The sequence below is a fragment of the Lissotriton vulgaris genome, chromosome 3_1 (genome assembly GCF_964263255.1).
Source record: "Lissotriton vulgaris chromosome 3_1, aLisVul1.2, whole genome shotgun sequence".
Taxonomy (NCBI): Eukaryota; Metazoa; Chordata; class Amphibia; order Caudata; family Salamandridae; genus Lissotriton; species Lissotriton vulgaris.
The window spans coordinates 1,746,642,493-1,746,662,694 of NC_141689.1; the positions used below are offsets into that span (position 1 = coordinate 1,746,642,493).

At 48.3% G+C, this 20,202-nt stretch overlaps 1 protein-coding gene across 1 annotated transcript in view; it reads left to right on the forward strand.

Moving 5' to 3' along the window:
- MFSD8 (major facilitator superfamily domain containing 8) overlaps positions 1-20,202 on the forward strand; it is a 185,579-nt gene that overhangs the window by 138,025 nt on the left and 27,352 nt on the right. The window contains exon 7 of the mRNA XM_086962181.1: positions 7,587-7,645. Within this exon, the coding sequence (XP_086818307.1) occupies positions 7,587-7,645 (59 nt within the window). The remainder of the gene's footprint in view (positions 1-7,586; positions 7,646-20,202) is intronic.

The following is a 20,202-nucleotide window of genomic DNA, read 5'->3' on the forward strand; positions in this document are numbered from 1 at the left end:
TGTTTCTTGTAAAGTTGAAGGGAAATTTAAAAAGTTTATTAAACTTTATATTATATTAGTAAAAAGTTTGTTAAATATTAATGTAATTTAATTGTATATGTTTATTTTAAATTGAGAACAAAAGAAAAAATGCTACAGCACTACTAATCTAGTTTTGAATTACATTTTTTATTAATTTAAGTATAGTAAATTAAAATGTTTTTTGAAGTTTAGATAAAAAAGAAATGAAGTAAAAACATTATGCATTAATAATTTTTATGAGTAATGTATAAATTCAAAGTATTTCAATTATATTTTAATACAAATTAATGTTACAATAATTTATAAAATAAAAAATTGTGACAATATTTTATTACAAAATGAATGTATCTGATAGACTACTAGTCGCAGATTCCCTAACGTAGAATTATCCCCAGGCGTGAGACTGGATCCGGAAAACTTTTCTGCCACTGCATCCCTGCGTGCTGGGGGGACGGCACCACGTGACTCCGCCCTGACGTCGTCCGCGTTCGTGACATCAGTGAGGATACATAAGTCCCAACCTTGCATCCCTGCCTCGCTGCAAATCCCTACGGGGCTCCCTGTGGTGTCGCAGGTGATCGCTGGGACTCCGGGCTTGTCCCAGAGTCCCCCTCAGTCCTCTGAGCAGGCGGCTACCTCACCAGAGGTGGAGCCGGCGCTGTTTCAGCGCCGGGAGCCTTCCTCCCCGGCTCTGGTGGAGACGCGGGTGGAGGCCGGGACCTGGGGCACCTTCCCGAGTCCCTCTCGGTCCTCGACGTGGGTGGCTGCTCCGTCTGAGGCCAAGCCGGCACCTTTTCAGGTCCGGGCCTTCGCTGTTCCGGCATCGACCTCGCCCCATTCTCCTGGAGAGCACGTTGTGGCAGGAGTTGGACTGGCGCCACGGATGACACCTCCGGCGCCGGTCAACGTTGGTCAGGCAACTGTGGCAGACTCCATTGAGCCGCGCCGGCGTTGGGTTCTGGATTCGTCTCCTGAGGTCCCTTCTTCTCTGGAGGTCTGTAATCTGTTGGTGTGTTCCTACCCGGAGACAGGGCGCCATGTTGTTGCCTTTTCACTGGAATCTTCCAGGGAAGGCTCTTCGCCAACCCCACGACCTAAATCCTCGAACCCTTTTTTCCATAGCTCGTGGCTGGCTTCTCCGCCTTTCCCATTCATCTGTGGATCCCCACTTCTCCGGGGCTGGCCGCTTCCCCTGGGACATGGGGACAGATGGCTCAGTCTGCAGCTGTCGCCCATGGGGGAATTACTTTACCCTCCGCGGCGCCCTACTGAAGCCAGTGTTGCCTTTGTTCGGGCTATTTCCACGGCTGCTGGTATTCTGAGAATGAGTGAACCTGTCACTCCATTTCCTACAGACAACCTCTTGGAGAGTCTCCACCAGGGCTCTGGTGGACGGGAGTTGTTCCTTCCTTTTGAAGCGTCACTCCATAATTCTCTTTTGGGGGTGCCCTGCCACAGGGGATCCAGTGCCTCATGCACTGCTGCTTCGCCATTGTCCTGCCCCGCACGACCCAGTCTGTCTTTCTTTGCAACTATCTACTCAGGGCGCTCTCCTGCGGAATGCCTTTCCGTGTTTGCCTGTGGTGTTGTTTCCTCCATCTCGGGAGGTCCGATGGTTGGACTCATGGGGGCGTAATGTCTTCGCATCGTCCAGCACTGCCTTGCGGGCTCTTAACACTGTGTGTGCTGATCAAGGCTACTTCTAGCCCGTGGGACTCTGTGGAGTCTCTTCTTTGGTTTGTTGATCCTCCAGGGTTCCCTCATAAATTAAAAAACATTATGCATGAATAATTTTTATGAGTAATGTATAAAATTCAAAGTGTTTAAATTATATTTTAAATACAAATTAATGTTACAATACTTTATCAAATACAAAATTGTTTCAATATTTTATTACAAAATAAATGTATCTGATAGAGACTACTAGTCGCAGATTCCCTAATGTAGAATTATCCTCAGGCGTGAGACTGGATCCGGAAAACTTTTCTGCCAAAGCACCCCTGCGTGCTGGGGGGACGGCACCACGTTACTCCGACCTGACGTCGTCCGCGTTCGTGCCATCAGCGAGGATACATAAGTCCCACCCCCGCGCGCCTACGTCAGTTTTTTCTCCGGATCCGAATTGTGTTCTGACCTGTTTTCTCGCCTTCCCTTTTTTCACACTTTGGTGTTCCGTGGAACAGTGTGTTAATGCCTTCGGGCTTCAAGACGTGTACCTTCTGTGCACGTCCAATGTCGGAAATGGACCCTCAACCGATTTGCATGTGGTGCCTGGGTGAGCACCACGACTCGGAGAGTTGCGATGCCTGCCAGCACCTTAAGCCTAAATCACGGCGGGAGCGCCGGATGAAGTTGCTGTTGGCACGCATGTCCAGGTCGGTGTCGTCCCAGCGTCCTTTGGGCATGACTCACCGGCTGGCAGGTCCTTCAGTTTGTCTCCGAGGCCCTGTCCTCCTTCCGCGGTGGGCAACGTCTCAGGCAACTAGGGCCCAAATGTCAGCATACGCTGCAGTGCTGCAGGCTTCTTTGGCCCTTCCTCCACCTCCTGTGACGTTTGCGGATCCCTTGCCTCGCGCGGGGACTTCCACGGAGTCGCCGGCGGCTCCGGTGCCAGAGGTTTCGGCTTCAAGTCGTAGGAGGGTGGCGTCGTCGAGGTGCAGTCCGTCAAGGCTCCCCTCTTTGGTGCCTTAAATCCCTGCCTTGCTGCAAATCCCTATGGGGCTCCCTGTGGTGTCGCAGGTGATCGCCGGGACTCTGGGCTTGTCCCAGAGTCCCCCTCAGTCCTCTGAGCAGGCGGCTGCCTCACCAGAGGTGGAGGCGATGCCGTTTTGGCGCTGGGAGCCTTCCTCCCCGGCTCTGGTGGAGTCGTGGGTGGAGGCCGGGACCTGGGGCACCTTCCCGAGTACCGCTCAGTCCTCGACGCGGGCGGCTGCTCCGTCTGAGGCCGAGCCGGCACCTTTTCAGGTCCGTGCCTTCGCCGTTCCGGCATCGACCTCGCCCCATTCTCCTGGAGAGCACGTGGTGGCAGGAGTTGGTCCGGCACCACGAATGACCCCTCCGGTGCCGGTCAACGTCAGTCAGGCACCTGTGGCAGACTCCATGGAGCCGTGCCGGCATCGGGTTCTGGAATCGTCTCCTGAGGTCCCTACTTTTGCGGAGGTCTGTCATCTGTTGGGGTGTTCCTCCCCGGAGACAGGGTGCCTTGTTGTTGCCTTTTCACCGGGATCTTCCAAGGAAGGCTCTTCGCCGTCCCCATGACCTAAATCCTCAAACCATTCTTTCCGTGGCTCGCGGCTGGCTTCTCCGCCTTCCCCATTCATCTGTGGATCCCCACTATTCCGGGGCTGGCCGCTTCCCCTGGGACATGGGGACGGATGGCTCAGTCTGCAGCCGTCGCCCATGGAGGAATTACTTTCCCCTCCACGGTGCCCTACTGAGGCCAGTGTTGCCTTTGTTCCGGCTATTTCCACGGCTGCTAGTATTCTGAGGATGGGTGAACCTGTCACTCCATTTCCTACAGTCAACCTCTTGGAGATTCTCCACCAGGGCTCTGGTGGACAGGAGTTGTTCCTTCCTTTTGAAGCGTCACTCCATAATTCTCTTATGGGGCGCCCTGCCAAAGGCGATCCAGTGCCTCATGCACTGCTGCATCGCCATTGTCCTGCTCCGCACAACCCAGTCTGTCTTTCTTTCCACCTATCTATTCCTGCGGAATGCCTTTCCGTGTTTGCCTGTGGTGTTGTTTCCTCTGTCTCGGGAGGTCCGATGGTTGGACTCATGGGGACGTAATGTCTTCGCTTCGTCCAGCACTGCCTTGCCGGCGCTTAACGCTTTGTGTGTGTTGATCAGGGCTACTTCTAGCCTGTGGGACTCTGTTGAGTCTCTTCTTTCTCATGTCTCCCATGAGGGTGCCTGTGCTGATCTGCGGGGCCATCGATTGTAGGGAGTTGGCCGCGTTTATTCTTCGTGCGGCCTTGGATGTTGCTGGTGCTCTTGGCCGTGCTATGGCCACTTCGGTGGCTCTCCGTCGCAATACTTGGCTACGTGATGCTGTTTTTCCAGAAAATATTAGAGAGCGTCTGCTTGACCTGCCTTTTGACGGGGTTCTTCTGTTTAATACTCATGCAAACTCCGCCATTAAGCGTCTTCTTGCGGGGCTCCGTCCTCCTCCCCCTCCACCTCCTCCTCAGTAGGTTGGTTTGTTGATCCTCCGGGGCTCAGTGGGAGGCGTTATCCCACTTTGCTTCTGGTATTTGGTTTTTGAAGTGGCTGTTACACTGTCTGTGAGGGTTACTGTGCCCTCGGGGTCCTTTGGTTGGCCCCTCTCTTTTGTTGGCTGCTGGTTCAGCCCCCTTTTTGGGTGAGAATGAACCTTTTGGCTCATTACTAAACCTTCTGTGGTTTCTGCCGCAGGGTAATACTTTGTTCTCTGATGTGGGATTGTCTTCCCTAAGAGGGGTTCACATACTTTCTTTGGGACGTGTCTTACCCTATGTGGGGTACTTACAGCTATTGTATAGCCCTGTCTTATGCTGAGAGGTTGCGTCCTCCCCCTTGTGGTTTACTCATCTTTCCTGGTGTTGCTGTATTACGCTGGTGCGGCCCTTGGTCCTTACTTGAGTGTGGCCTGGCCATCTATGGTGTGGTGCTGCGGGGTTTTTACCCTATGTCTGCCGTTTTGGTCTGGTCCTCGTCTGGTGTTTCTGAGGGGATAATTTCTTGTGTTGACGGCCTTGTCCGTCTTACTTGTCTCTCCTCTTGTATTCTAGCTGATCGCACTTCTTCGTGGTTCGAGTCTGTCTTTAGCTGTCCCCTTTTAGGGGTCGTTCGGAATTTTTCTGGTCTTGCCCTTGTTCTGAGCCCGACGGGGTCGGGCGTTTAATTCGTGGCGCTTGTCAGCGGCTGGCTGCACCCGTCTGCTCTTCTTTTCTGCGGCCGGGTGCCTTGGCGTGGGCCCTGGTGTTCATGCATCCCTGCGGGAATCTTGTGAGATCACGTTCTCCTTCTCCCGCCTGCCTGCCTTTATTGCTGAGGCGCCTTTTTGTCTTGTCTGTTGACTTCCAGCTGTGATAGGCTCGACTGCCCTCTTCACAGGGTGTGTTTCCCGGTGGAGGGCTTTGCCTGCATTTCTGCCTCTTCTCCTTGGAGTCTGTGGGTGGCTCTTCTTCCTCGGTACTCCTCTGGTGGAGATCTCTGGTTCCTTGGTTGGGCTTGGGGTGCACTGACCTCCTTTCGCCTTGTCCTTGCTTCCTCCTGCTTGATGAGAGTTGGGCCGCCTCTTTTTGTCGTCATCACGCACCGCCTCTGGGGCCGGTGTTCTTTAGTGCTGACAAGGTTCTCTTCTGCCTGGGAGGACTGGTTATTCTGCCTGTCCCTGTGACTCATCCCCTATGGGGCCCTGCTTTGTCCAGGCTGGAGAGGTCCTCTAGCAGACCCTCCTCCCTCTTGGGTATGGTTAGGGTATCTATTCTACGTTAAGGAATCTGCGGCTAGTAGTGTCTATCAGAAGCACGAGTTACTTACCTTCGGTAACGATGTGTCTGATAGAGACAATTCTAGCCGCAGATTCCTTCACGACCCGCTCTGCCGCCCCGTTCTGCGAGGACCCTTCTTTGGTCTTTTGCACTCGCCTGCCTCCGGGTGGTTGTTTTCTGCGAGTGCCTTTGCTTACTCCCTCCCTAGGGGGATACTAGTCTTGTTTTTTTCTCCATTTCTTCCCTTCTGGTGCTTGGTTGATGATTTCATGGGTGCTTCTGCGCCCCTGTACCCTGGTCTCCAGTGTGGGGTCTGCTCGTGCTCTTCTTCCTCTCGTTGCTTGCACTTCTGGCCCCTTTGTAGTTTTGAGGGTTGAGGTCCCTTGGCCAGGTCTCGACCCTCAGCTCTTGTAGGAGATGTCTCTCCCTGTTGATCTTGTTTGGTGGTGAATTGTCTTTCCTCTTCCGTTCTGGACAGATGCCCTTCTCGGTTCTGGACTGTGGTTGCAGACTTCTTCGTCTGCTGGGCAATTTTTCACATGCTTTCTGCCCCCTGGGAGGCTGTCATATTGTTTGCAGGCGTGCTTGCAGTAGCTGTTCTCTGTTCTTTCCTTTCATGATTTTTGGTGCCATAGGGCCTGGCACTATTCTGGATGGTGCGGTTCCACACCATTTGTTTCTTCCCTTTCTGTTAGCTGATTTTTTCGCACACTGTTCCAGCATTCTCACAGTTTTGATTGTGATGGCTCCACGTTGGGGCGCGGAAAATTCTCTGAAGAAAACTGACCTAGGCGTGCCAGGGGTGTGACTTATTTATCCTCGCTGGCGTCACGAACGCAGACGACGCCGGGGTGGAGTCACGTGGTGCCGTCCCCCTGGCGCAGGGGTGCTGTGGCAGAAAAGTTTTCCGGATCCAGTCTCACGCCTGGGTATAATTCTATGTTAAGGAATCTGCGGCTAGAATCGTCTCTACCATATACATCGTTACCGAAGGTAAGTAACTCGTACTTTAATTTTCTGTATTTATTTTACATTAGATATTTATTTATATTTTCAACTATTTTACATATTTTAATTTAACATTATTTTCTAGGGAGTTTTATTTAGGTCTCTGTCTCGATTATTTTCTATGGGTAGAGTTGTAATATCAGTGGTTGGTAATGTGTGGTGCAGGCTTTACAACTCTTTCTTTTTGGCAGTAGTAACTTACATTCATAAATTTGGCTTCATCCACTTTTTCAGGGGGTATAGACATGTAAGTCTACACGTTTATGCAACTATTCTCTTGTATTTTGTGAATAGTCTAAAGTTGTAAAGTTAGTCAAAAGTGTAAGAGTAAATTAGCCGTGTAAATTGCTGAGAATGCAATTTAATGTTGTGAATCGCCTGGTTAGATTTCAGTGTAACAATGTATTTGCTCCTAACTATTTTAATTTTAGCTCAAGGTTTATGTTTTATATTAGGTTTATTTATTGTGAGTAATACTTGTGTAATTACCTGTCCTTTTAAGAGCACTTGAAGACCAAGTGGGAATACTATATCAACATCTGTCATCAGTTTGCTGTACTTCACGTTAAAGACTCATTTTTAGGTACACATTTTTCCAGTTAGTCATTGGTCTCCTTTCAGTTTGATTAACAACTACTTACATTTGTGAAGGTTGCATGAATATTCCTTTGAAATGAGTTCCATGCCTCAAATGAGAAGCAACATGTTATGGTAAGTATATAAAAAGTTCCACATGTTTTGTCTTCTTTTGATTTCACATTTTAGCTACCATGTTTCCTAAACTTTTTTTCACCATGTTGGTGGCAAAAAATGTAACTTTGTGTTGTGACTGCAGAATGTGTTAAATCTTTATTTTTATGACTGTCTGATGTTCTAAGATATAGTTTTAAGAGTTAAAGACAACTATCTGTAAACTTTCTCCAGCAAGAACGGTTCAATACATATATAATATAATCACTTGTATTTGTGTTAAGACGTGTTAGAACATCTGTGAAAGTATTCTAAAATCTTCCCTATCATTTGTGTAGTGTTGTTTATTTCGCTCCTGTATGAGAAATATAACGAAAAATGTCATTTTTGTAGAGAGCATCATGTGGATGACCTGGGAAAACTGAGTAAGAGTATTAACTCCGAAGTGGAAGGTAACATTATGTCAGCACTTTACAGACTTAAAATCATTAGTATTGTTTTTCATGCTTGTGATTTTTACAATTTTCTTGACTTAGGAAATATTATTGGCGCATATACATGGAACTGGAATGAGAGTATTTTATTACTAATGGAAACACTAGTAATGAAGGTGTCCATTGTTCAAATCTGATAGTCTTCTTATACACAAAGAATTACCTCACTGGGTTTTCATATTTGCACAGAGGAATTCTGAATTTGTGAATTTTATTATTGGTGACTGACCATATTGATTTTATAGAATGCTCATTTTCTTACTTTTACAACAATAGTATTTCCAAATGGAGAATAAAGCCTTGAAAATAATGAGGCGAGAGACTGGGTCATGTCTGCAAACTGGGTTGGCCAAAGTATGCCTACATACATACATATGTTACTGTTTTTTATGCAATGCATTATTTGCATATTGTCTTAATAGTTGACATTGTGATGTATTATCTTTTGCTTCTGGCAAAAGTGACGTTCATGCTTACTTACTATGCCTTTGTGGATGCTCAGCTTTTCTAGCTGACATATCATTAGAAAAGTCAACCTGAAATTTGCAGTCTATAAATTTGCGGAGTCACTGAGGGCTTGATTACGAGGCTGATGGTCCGTGGACCGTCAGACATGCGGGGGGGCGTGGCAGTAATATGCTTGGTGGAACCACTGCGGTCCTGACAAGCATATTTAAAGTTACCTCTCCACCATGGTTTTCATGGAGGTTACTCTTTAATGAAAAACATGGCAGAGAGGAAACAAGAGGGGCCCTATAGGGCCCCCTGCTGCCTACCGTCATGTGGATGCACACAGGGGGCCACAACATGTGCTCCCATGTGCATGCACACCACTTCCTGCACGGCATGAACTTAGCAGTCCATGCAGCGCAGGAACTGTTTTTGGTATTCCTATTGTAGTGCCCATTTTTAGCGGCAGCTCCATGGGAACACCGAAGAAAAACCCACCAGACAGGAGGAAACTCCTAATATGGGGCACATCCCGATCACTGCTTTGGTGGTGCAGCGGTACAAAACGGGGTGGTGACCTTTTGTACCGATTTTGGCCGCCATAAGTGTGGCAGGGTATGCTCAGACGTGAGTCCCTTGCTCACTTTGCCACTGGATTCAAGCAAGCCGGGCTGAAGACGGCTGGAATGCCAGAAACCGGTCCTCGGAAGCTTGATTCCGGTCCAGGGAAGACATGGCTTGGCAGTTCGGGCTGGACTGTTCCCATGAGGCACAGGGTCAGACTGATTTGCATATAGCCATGTCTGAACTGGGGTGGCAGAGTGGGCTAAAGAACGGGGATGGATTAAACCCAGATCTTTTGACTGGGTGTGAGTGTTTGATTGATTCAGATGCTCCATCCATCACCACCCCCTTTTGTACCGCTTTTGGCCGCCATAAGTGTGGCAGGGTATGCTCAGACGTGAGTCCCTTGCTCACTTTGCCACTGGATTCAAGCAAGCCGGGCTAAAGACGGCTGGAATGCCAGAAACTGGTCCTCGGAAGCTTGTTTCCGGTCCAGGGAAGACATGGCTTGGCAGTTCGGGCTGGACTGTTCCCTTGAGGCACAGGGTCAGACTGATTTGCATATAGCCATGTCTGAACTGGGGTGGCAGAGTGGGCTAAAGAACGGTGATGGATTAAACCCAGATTTTTTGACTGGGTGTGAGTGTTTGATTGATTCAGATGCTCCGTCCATCACCACCCCCTTTTGTACCGCTTTTGGTGGTGCAGCGGCAGGGGGTACCCGGCGCCGCACCGCCAAACTCGTAATCAGGCCATGAGTGTTTGGTGTTTCAACTTTGCACCCAACTGAATACTGTTGTATCATACACCACTGTATACTATTGACTGCATTAAGACAGTGTGGCTCCTTTTGATACTTTTGAAGAAGGAAAAATTCCTGTATTCTACAAAGTTCATAAATGTTCCAACATACAGGATGGAGGGATTGTCCTCCTGCATACTGTAACCGTAAAATGCTCTGTTATAACCTAGCCATTGACTCACTGTTAGGCGAGGCAGACGGAATGCATTCATACCTGTAATTGCTTCTAGAATTTACAGTCACCCTGGAGGATACTGCCATTCTTACCAAGGCACATTTACAGACCTTTTTCCCCTTCTCTGAAGTTGCACTCATGTCCCTTAAAATCGGTACACCAGGCTGCTGCTTGCTTCACTGATGGCGGAATAGAATTCAACCCTTTAGCACCCATGCAGAGCTCCTTCCACTGGATGCCAATAGCGACTCCCATACAAATCAGAATAGGCTAATTGACCTAAAAAGCCCCAATCCACCTTCACCCACACTACTCCTAATGGCAGGAGGTTTTAATAAGCCTTCTCAGCCTCATTCCAAATTTATGAATCTCTTTGTACATCATGACTTTCAATCTCAACCCACGATGTGAGTCTATCCTATTTGTAATGTTCTGAAGGGAACTGAAATTACTCCTGATAACGAAGCAAATCAGTACATGCTGCTGCAGAACTTCCTATACCTGCCAGGTATAAACTGGCCCTCCTCCCAGAAGTGTGGCTCAATGGTTAGAGCGGCAGACCCTGATGCAGAGGTCTGGCCCGGGACCAGGGTTCAATTCCCCGCCTCGGAGGGTCTTGGGCTAAAGACGGACCTGATAATTCTCGCCTTGGTGCCTATTCCAACCATGGTGTCCCACTCTGCAACTCTGGGCAGTAGCTTGCTTAATCTCCACAACGGCCTCCACAACGCTAAGGATGCCTGGCCTCCACCTTGGGGGTGCCCAGGAGTGGACGCCTCACAGGGAAAGCCACCCCCTTTTGTACCGCTTTTGGCCGCCATAAGTGTGGCAGGGTATGCTCAGACGTGAGTCCCTTGCTCACTTTGCCACTGGATTCAAGCAAGCCGGGCTGAAGACGGCTGGAATGCCAGAAACCGGTCCTCGGAAGCTTGTTTCCGGTCCAGGGAAGACATGGCTTGGCAGTTCGGGCTGGACTGTTCCCATGAGGCACAGGGTCAGACTGATTTGCATATAGCTATGTCTGAACTGGGGTGGCAGAGTGGGCTAAAGAATGGTGATGGATTAAACCCAGATCTTTTGACTGGTTGTGAGTGTTTGATTGATTCAGATGCTCCGTCCATCACCACCCCCTATTGTACCGAGGATGGGTTCCACAGCGGTATTCTTCCAAGCGCCTTGAGACCCTTGCGGGTGAGTAGTGCGCTATACAAGTATCAATTTACATTTATAATTTACTGCCACCGAGCAAAACAGTGCACTCCAAGTTGTTCCCCCTTCTTTCCAAATAACCTGTTCCTTTTGAGGGGTGCACTGCTCTTTGTTGTTAAATCTCCATTTACTCATTTCTAGCCATATGGTACAGCCCTGACTTACTAAATACCCCACACCACTGTAAAGTTTCTCTTATCCCATTTCTCAAACATTTTATTTGACTAAATATAGTGGAAACCTATTTCTCCCCTACCTAATATAAATGCTGTGTATCCCACTTGTTACAAGGCTCATGACACCAAACTGGCAAAATAAATGTTAGATGTATTCAGTCGTATGTAGGTTTACAGAGGCAGAGGTACTCTATTGTAATAGTCTGTTTTGGTGCTACCTAGTCACCAACCCAGAACTTTAATGTCTTTTCATGACCACAGGTAAGACCCTGTGCTCAAACTCTGCTGCTCATAGCTGAAGTCAAAGCATAGTGGGTAATGTCCTCATAGGTGCTTTAGGGGTTATGCCCAACCCAGTGTACACAAGGATGGATGTAGGGCCAGCCTAAAGGTCTAGGCCCTGCACCAGCACTACCCCCATTGCCCATGAACATGCAGTCATTTATGTCCACATGGTGGCTAGGCCTCGTGACTTTCTGAAATCCCAGTGCTCAACCCCAGTCACCCTGCACCTTTGCTTTGTCAATGGGAACAATCTATACCGTTATAAACCTTAAAAAAGGAATGGAAACTTTGTTAAAGAAGAGTTAAAGTTCAGTAGTTAGACACAAATATATTACCAAATCAGAAATTCCATTAAAGTTCATTTGAAGGGACGTTATGGTTATGATTTGCACCATTTACAGCGAGCAACCCGATCATAATTATTCCCCAATGTACCGGCCAAACCCTTAGACATTGTGTCCCAGATATCATCATAAATACCTTATTTGAATATGTTGCTGTTGACATCCGATATCACCTCAGCAAGAAATGCCTGGGTGAAAGAGTGGCTGAATTATTGTTCCGGACCCGGGATCAGCAGCCGGCCACATGCATGTAGATCATGTGCTCAGCATGGTAGTATGTTGGAAAGTAATATTTATCAACCTTGTCCCTCTTCAAAGGACTCCCAACTGGCAAAGAAAAATGTGTCAATACCAGGATTCTTCATTAGAGAAGAGGGTTGGGAGTACATTTAGTGCCTCAAAAGGACTGTGGGTGGTAGTGGTGGGGACCACTTCTTGGTATGACCATTATGGAAAAGGGAAACCTGCACATAGAAACCTCCTCAACAGATGTCACTGCAGTAGCTGGGTCTGAAGATGTATTTGGGACACGTACAGCAGTTCCAGATACAGATACACAAGACATGATTGCATCTTCCTTTCTGAAATGAGATAAGAAATGAGCAAATAACACTAATTTGCTAAAACAGAAAGTAACTTCCATTAAGCCAGTTTATGTGTTGATTATATTTTACATCTGATAAAATAGGAGGTTGAGCACAGTAGTTCCTGCAAAATGATATATAAAAGTCTCAATAGAAACATTTGAGATGGTACAAAGTACAGTATACGTAGAATATTCAAAAATTCTGAATTAAATTGAAAGAAAATTAATCATGCTTATGGTCCTTGACGGTTATGTAGAAAACAGAACACTATGGGCCAGAGGTACATATATTGCATTCACTAAAAGTGGTCGTAATTTGCACACCTACTTTTAGTGAACCCATTGGTATTTTGCATCTTGCCCCGTGTATTAATTGGTCGGTTGGCAAAATACCGAATCGTAGTGGGTCTTCATTCGACCTACTTCGTGAATAATAATGAGGTAGGTTGCACATTGTGGCCTTCTACAATTCACTGCCATTTAAAATGCAACATGTTTTTCTGATAGAAATGCGTGATGCGTTGGGAAAATAAAATGAAATATTTTACAAACTCTTTTTAAAACGGGGCTGGTGTTCACATTACCACTCTTATCTTCACCAGGCGATGCTGTTATGGACTAGTCTGATGCTCGGGTGCTGCTGTGCAGATGCCCTCTGCAGTCTTAGTCTGCTTCTGGGAGGACGCGAGTACATGGCAAGAAAGTTGTGGCACGACCCCAACTGAAGCTCACAGCCAGGCAGTTAAATCCCTCCTGGGTCATTACCCACAGTGAGCAGTTTGTAGTCCTGACTGGGGCCTATAAATACGGCATGCAGTGTGCAGCTCCCACGTGGTTCGATACATGTGGCAGACAGTTGTAGACCCATGCTGGGCCACAACACAAAAAGGTAGATAGAGCCCCAACCAAGGCTCATACACAAAGCAAGGTGCATGCAGCCTGCCTCAGAATACATCTATCTTTCTTGGGTCTCTCAAAGAACTGCAGAGGGAGACCGGGAGACTCTGCAGCATGGCATCTGCCTATGCTCTGTCAGGCAAACTGCTTTCTCTGGGAGTTCCTCAGAACATCAACATGCTTGGCTACTCTTTCAATCAATCTGGGAATTGTAAGAGCACTACTCACCCGTGAGGGTCTCAAAGCACTGAGGGGGTCCGCAGATCTGTTTAGCCGAAGAGCCAGATCTTGAGGGTCTTCCTTAAGGTGTTCAGGTAGGGGGCGCATCTGATGTCTGTTGGTAGCTCGTTCCAGGTCTTGGCTGCAATGTGAGAGAAGGATTGTCCGCCTGCTCTGGCTATGTGGATGCGCGGGGTTACGGCCAGCGCGAGGTTGGAAGATCAAAGGTTTCTTTTGGGTACGTGGAAGTTGATTCTGTTGTTGAGGTATTTGGTTCCGTTGTTGTGTAGGCATTTGTAGGCATGAGTGAGGATTTTGAACATGACTCTTTTCTCCACGGGGAGCCAGTGGAGACTTCGTAGGTGTTGGCTGATGTGTTTGTGTCCGGGATGCCGAGGACGAGTCTGGCTGGTGTTCTGTATTGTCTGGAGTTTGCGGAGTCGGGACTTGTTGATGCCGGCATAGAGTGCGTTTCCATAGTCCAGTCTGTTGGTGATGAGTGCGTTGGTGACTGTCTTCCTTGACTCAGGGAAGATCCACTTGAAGGATTTGCTGAGGGTGTTGAGGCAGCTGGCGGTGACGGCGTTGAATGTCGGTTCATATTGAGTGATGAGTAGAGTACGATGCTGAGGTTCTTGCCATGGTCTGAGGGGGAAGTGGGCTTCTGAGGGCGGTCGGCCACCAGCTGCTATCCCATGCAGAAGGCGTGGTACCGAGGACAAGGACTTCTGTCTTCTCGGCGTTGAGCTTCAGGCAACTGTTGGTCATCCAGACTGTGACGTCTTGCATTCTTTTCTAGAAGTTGAGTTAGGCAGTGGTGAGGTCTTTGGTGAGGGAGAGGTTGAGCCGAGTGTCGTCGGCATAGGATACGATGATGATGCTGTGTTGTCGGGCGATGGCTGCGAGGGGGGCCATGTAGATGTTGGAGAGGGTGGGGCTCAGTGATGAACCCTGTGGGACTCCACAAGTGATTTTCCTGGGGTCGGAGAGGAAGGGTGGGAGTCTGATCCTTTGGCTTCTTCCGGTGAGGAATGATCAGATCCAGTCCAGTGCTGTTCCTTGTATGCCTGCGTCATGTAGTCTGGCGACTAGTGTACGGTGGGAGACTGTGTCGAAGGCCGCTGATAGGTGGAGTAGGATGAGGGCTGCAGAGTGGCCTTGGTCCAGGAGGGTGCAGATGTCGTCTGTGGCAACGAGTAGGGAGGTCTCTGTGCTGTGGTTGCTTCAGAATCCGGATTGGGACGGGTCGAGGACGGCGTTTTCTTCAATGAATCGTGTCACTTTCCTGTTGACTGTTTTCTATGCAACTTTGGCTGCATGGGGGAGGAGTGAGATGGGCCGATAGTTCTTGAGGTCGGTGGGGTCAGCTGTGGGCTTCTTGAGCAGGGGTCTGACTACTGTGCACTTCCAGTCTGGGGAGGTGCCTGTTTTGAAGGTGGTGTTGATGGTGTGTTCTAGTTCGGGTGCGATGGCGGCCGCAGCTCTGTGGTGGATATGAGCGGGGCAGGGGTCGGTGGGGGACCCCGAGTGGATGCTTTTCATGGTCGAGGCGGTGTCTTTGGCCGTAATTGGTGTCCAGTTGGAGATGATGGTTTGGCTGGTGTTTCTAGGGGGGAGGGGGCAATGTGTGGCACCTGGTGGATGGTCGAATGAAGTTGTTGTAGAGGTTTTTGATCTTGAGGTGGCAATAGGCTCCAAGCCTGTCCCAGAGATCTTGGCATGGGGTGATGTCTGTGGCTTCGCTGCGTGGGTTGGTGAATTCTTGAATGACACTGAAAAGTTCCTTGGAGTTAGTGGAGTTAGCCAGGATTTTGTTGTGAATGAAGTTCATCTTGGTGGCTCTGATCTGGTTGTGGTAGGCTGTCATGGCCTCCTTGTAGGTGGTGTGGTTTTCGGTTATCTTGGTGTTTCTCCAGTTCTTTTCCAAGCATTTGCAGGTGCGTCTGGCTTCTTGGAGACCGGTGTTGAACCAGGTGGCTTTCCTGGGGCATTGTCTGTCGGGGTTGCGTAGCGGGGCGAGCTCGTCTGCGCAGTTGGAGATCCAGGTGTTGAGTTCTCTGGCTGCGTCGTTTGCATCGGGTGCCCAGGTGTGGTTGTCTGGGGTAAGGGTGGAGTTAAGTTGCTAGTCGGTAACCTTGCTCCAGTTCCTTAATGGTGGGCGTGGGGCTGGTTTGGGTGCCTTTGGTTTGTTGATGGCAAAGTGTACGCAGTGGTGGTCCGTCCATGGCGGCTGCGTTGTGTGGCTGAATTGGATGCTGTTTCCTGCCACGAAGATGGGGTCGAGGGTATGTCCTGCTCTGTGGGTCGGTGTGTTGACGAGTTGTTTAAGTCCGATGCTGGCGAGGTTGTCACAAAGGATAGTGGAGTTGGGGTTGCTGGGGCTGTCAAGGTGGAAGTTCAGGTCTCCAATGAGTATGTAGTTTGTTGAGGCGATGGCTTGGGGTGCGCTGAAGTCGGTGATGGTGGTGGCGAAGGGTGTTCGAGGGCCGGGGCGGTCTGTAGACGAGGGTTCCTCAGAGTGTGGCTTCGGGGATGTTCTGGATCTGGAAGTGCAGGTGTTCGGTGGAGGGGAAGGTTTCACTGTAGGTGGTGAGGCGGAGGGTGCTCTTGTGGTCGATGGCGAGGCCCCCTCCTGGGTGGTTGGGGCGGTCTTTCCTCTCGGTGTTGTATCCTCCTGTGGAGAGTGAGGGGCAGACTGACCGCTTTCCTCTTCAAGAAGGTAGACTCTCAGCTCTTCCAGCAGAAAGTGCAGCCTGAAGGTGATGTTCGCTCAGATCTAGGAGACTGGCTGTGAGGCGCACACCAGCCCTAGTCACACAGCAGTGCTTCAAGAACTCTGTGGAGTTCTCCCTTCCTTGGTCATGAAGAACCTGAAAGAACAAGGTAGGATAGTTTGGATCTCACCTCTATACACATTGTTTAGATAAGGTATGTGGATTAACTGTCCTACGCTTCAGAACTGTTTGGGGGGTTCAGGTGTTCTTCTGAGGCTGCGCTTTGTGTAAAGCAATGCTTTTCAAGGCAGGTAGCACTGGGGCTGTCTCCAGAGTGGAACGCCAACAACATGGGCACAAATAAGGTGTCGGGGTTCTGCACCTGGCTGTCATCATTCTTTCTTAGGCAGTAATCCGAGACAATAGGGTAAGCCTGACCTAGAAACAGAAACTGCAATCCCACACGTCATTCCTACCATCAATCAAATGGCAGAAAGAACTAATCAACAGGCCCTTGCTAACAAAGTCTTCACGTAGTTTCTAAAGGTAGCACTGTTTCCATTTTCTTCAATTATGTGTTTTGATATCCACCCTTTAGGTACAGGAATGCTCACAATACACTTTCACTCTTTGGGGAAGCTTTCCTCATTCTATATACAGGGGAATCCTAAATTGATCCCACTGGCTTCAGTACTCACTCATACACACAGAATTCTACTACCGCAATGTTCTTCTTGCATACTTTACACATACACTCTCTTGAAATGCACAGAGGATGTCAGCGGAGGGTTCTGAGTTTCACTTAACAGAGGGACTTTACAAGTGAGGGATCAATAGGCTGCACTAATATTGACATAGATAGAAGGTCTGGTCTACGGTATACTGCCACCACTGCCTTCTGTGATAAACGTAGGACAGGAACATTAGTCCTCTGTTCACTATGAGGGCAAGCTTTGTGTGCGTCTTCAGGTCACAGAACAGATTAGCGTGGCATGAGGGTCAAATTAAATGTCAGAATACCAAATACACATGCAGTCGGTCACTTAGGACAGGAGTACACTCCCATATCCAATGTAACGGTCATTCATGTCTCAACAATCCCATATATTAGTCATTTTTCCTAATTTATTGTAGTGAAAAAAAGTATCTTAACATCTATATAATTGCAATACTTTTATCTGTATAAATACGATGCAGATTGATCAGAAGAGCTTGCTGTCCATATATGTGATCTAATCATTGGCAGTTCTCCTAGAATATTCCTGTTCATCATAACTGGTGCTTAGTGAGAGTTCATACTTATACAGATTTCAACATCACATTGGATTATGAAACAGACGGAGCCGAGAAAGAATGTTTGTTCTGATGGATACTTCTACAGATTCCTCACCTCTTAAAACCCTCCAGATGCCAGGCTGGATCTGGAAAAAGTTGAACTGTTCTCCTTCCACTGTAGGAGTCTGAACTCTGTCGCTGCCTGGATCATCAATGATACTGGAGCCATATAAGAGCCACCCTGGCGTAACCACACATTCTTTTTTTGCCGCTCCCACCCACACACAGCTAGAGGGTTCTTTTTGTAATGATTTTTAACCCTAAAAAACCATTTCCTGCACTGCTAACAGGATGTCACTTCCCAGAAAATCAGTTTTCAAATAGTGCAAATCCTGCTATACATAACTATCTATTTCAGACACCGGTGTATTGTGCCTATGGTGTCCAGTGCTGAGACAAAACTCCAGGTTGTGATAAATGTAGTCTCATGCATCCCAAAGTTATTAGAGAGAGGGGGGCCAAGTTGTTCATAGTGCCAGCCCACTGGAACCAACTGCAGTCCAGATCCTCCAACTCGCCACTTACTGGCAAGTCATCCAAGATATCTGGGGCAAATCAAAGAAAAAACACAAAGAGCACAAGAGGAGGGATTATTTGAGGACGAGGTAAGGCTCATATGATAGGTCCCTGTGGCGCCCATACAAACCCTCTCCTTGAGCCTTGGCTTTGTCCTCTGAGCCGAAATTCATTGATGCCACTGTGGCGCACCTCTTGCACTGGGTTACTAGCCATCTTCAGTTTCTAGGAGTTTCCAGCTCCTGGTCAGGGACCCCTGTGCAAGATGTGGCCCTCATGCAGATGAAGTTGGTTCTGTTTTACTATGTACCTGCTGGTGCGTCCTCTGGCCCCATGGATACACTGGATCCTTCATCTGGCCTTCCACTACTAGGTATTCCGTCTGCACCACTTGTCCCTGTTCAGCCATCTTCTAGCGCCATTCTTGCATCAGCTGAGACTGTTCTCCACTGACACTGTCTTCACAATCGCCGCCTCTTGCATATTGCAGAATATTTTCCCAAGGACATCCTGATGTGTCCTTGATGCTGGGCATGTTTACTGGTGAAGGAATCTCAATATAGAAGTGTGCCTAGAGATGAATATTTTGACATATGGAACGTCCTATTTGAGTTAGACTCAGACCACACCCACAAGCCTACTTTTTTTTAACATGACAATGATGACAGAAGGGAGGTCGACTGTCTGGCCTTGCAAAAGTGGCCTAGATACTTTGCCTGACATTGACATAGAGTGCACTTCTGGGTTCCTTTTGAAGGACGCAGTGTCATTTGCAGGCATTTTGAGGAAGGAAGCTGACATCCTCACAGAAATTTTGCATCTAGCATCCTCAGAATTAGAGTCACTGTTTCCCTTTTATGACGGATCAGTAGAGCCTATCCTAGTAGTGTTGGAAAAGTCTACTTCTGCCCTAGCAGTGAACTGTCATGTTGCCCGCCCACCATCACTCTGCAAATGGGGATCTCATGTTCTTACAGACCCGCCTGGCCCAGGTGAGTCTAGTAGTGAAAGCATGATTTTGGTTCAGGCAGAACCGTGTTCATTCACTGAGTCTCCTCTAGACCCTGAATCAAAAACATTGAGAAAGAAAGTTTTCTTACTGGATTGCCCTGCCCTTTGTTTCTTAAATGCAGCCCACACAGATGGTAGTGTAAAATCTCCCTTACCTATTAAGAGAGCATTTCACTAAGCCTGACAGGATGTGAACAAACACATCATGAGAGTGAATTTGGACTCTAGAACGCTCAGTGGGTTGTTCCGAAGACATAATCCAACAAGTCTCGTAATGATCCACTGTGAGTTCAGAGAGGGCCCAGGCTAACCTAATAGAAATGCTATGTGATGGTACCTGCCTGTTTGGGGGGAAGGCTGATTCTAACCTTGAAAGGTTCAATTAGGGGCTGGATTATAGATTCTGGGTCTGGCCTCCTTTGCTTGCTAATTTAATTGGGAATATCGCAGGTTTTGCAGATTTTCCTGGGAAACAGCCTTTGAGTAGCTGAAACCTTCCCATCCCATTCATTGCTCAAACCAGTTCCTGCACCAGTAAATGGAGCCCGTTGGTTCCAGTGATCATTGCAAGCAGGAACAGCCTTCTTTTCTTATTTTCTTCCTCCTCCTTCTCCCCTGCCCCCTTGCCTTCTGTATCCTGCTGATCACTCACTCTCGTTGACCCAGGAAAGCTCTTTCGTGGTGTCTCCATTTTCAGTGTGCTGATGGGCAACATCCGGATTTCGCAAAGAGAGCATTACATCTTAGGTGATAATCAGTGACAGGAAATCTCACTTGTGGAAGGCCCTACTCCCCACTGCTAGAAGTGACCACTGTGATGATGGTTGCCTTTAACTCTTTGGTGCAATGCAAATCTGGAGGCCTCAGGTCTCCAACAGAGGTGAGGTGTCAAATCTGCCTGCTTGAATTTCAGATGATCTGCCTAATACTTGAAGGCCTTCTTGCCTGCATCCATGTTTGGACAGCTAAGGTCCTTATTTACAACTTCACAATGACACATCAACATCAACAATTAGGGTGTCTTGGGCTCACGTAAGCTGTGTTCAGAGGCTAAGAATCTGTGAGATTGTATTCAGGCTTGCAATAGCTGGCTGATAATGAACCACCTGGTGGGCACCCTGAAGTGAAGGCCTGTAACCTCAGTAGACACCCCCTTTGCTGTCCACAAATGGCAGCCTCAGTCAGCTGGTTCAGTACATCTTTGCCCTCTGGAGAACTCCTCTGGTGGTCAT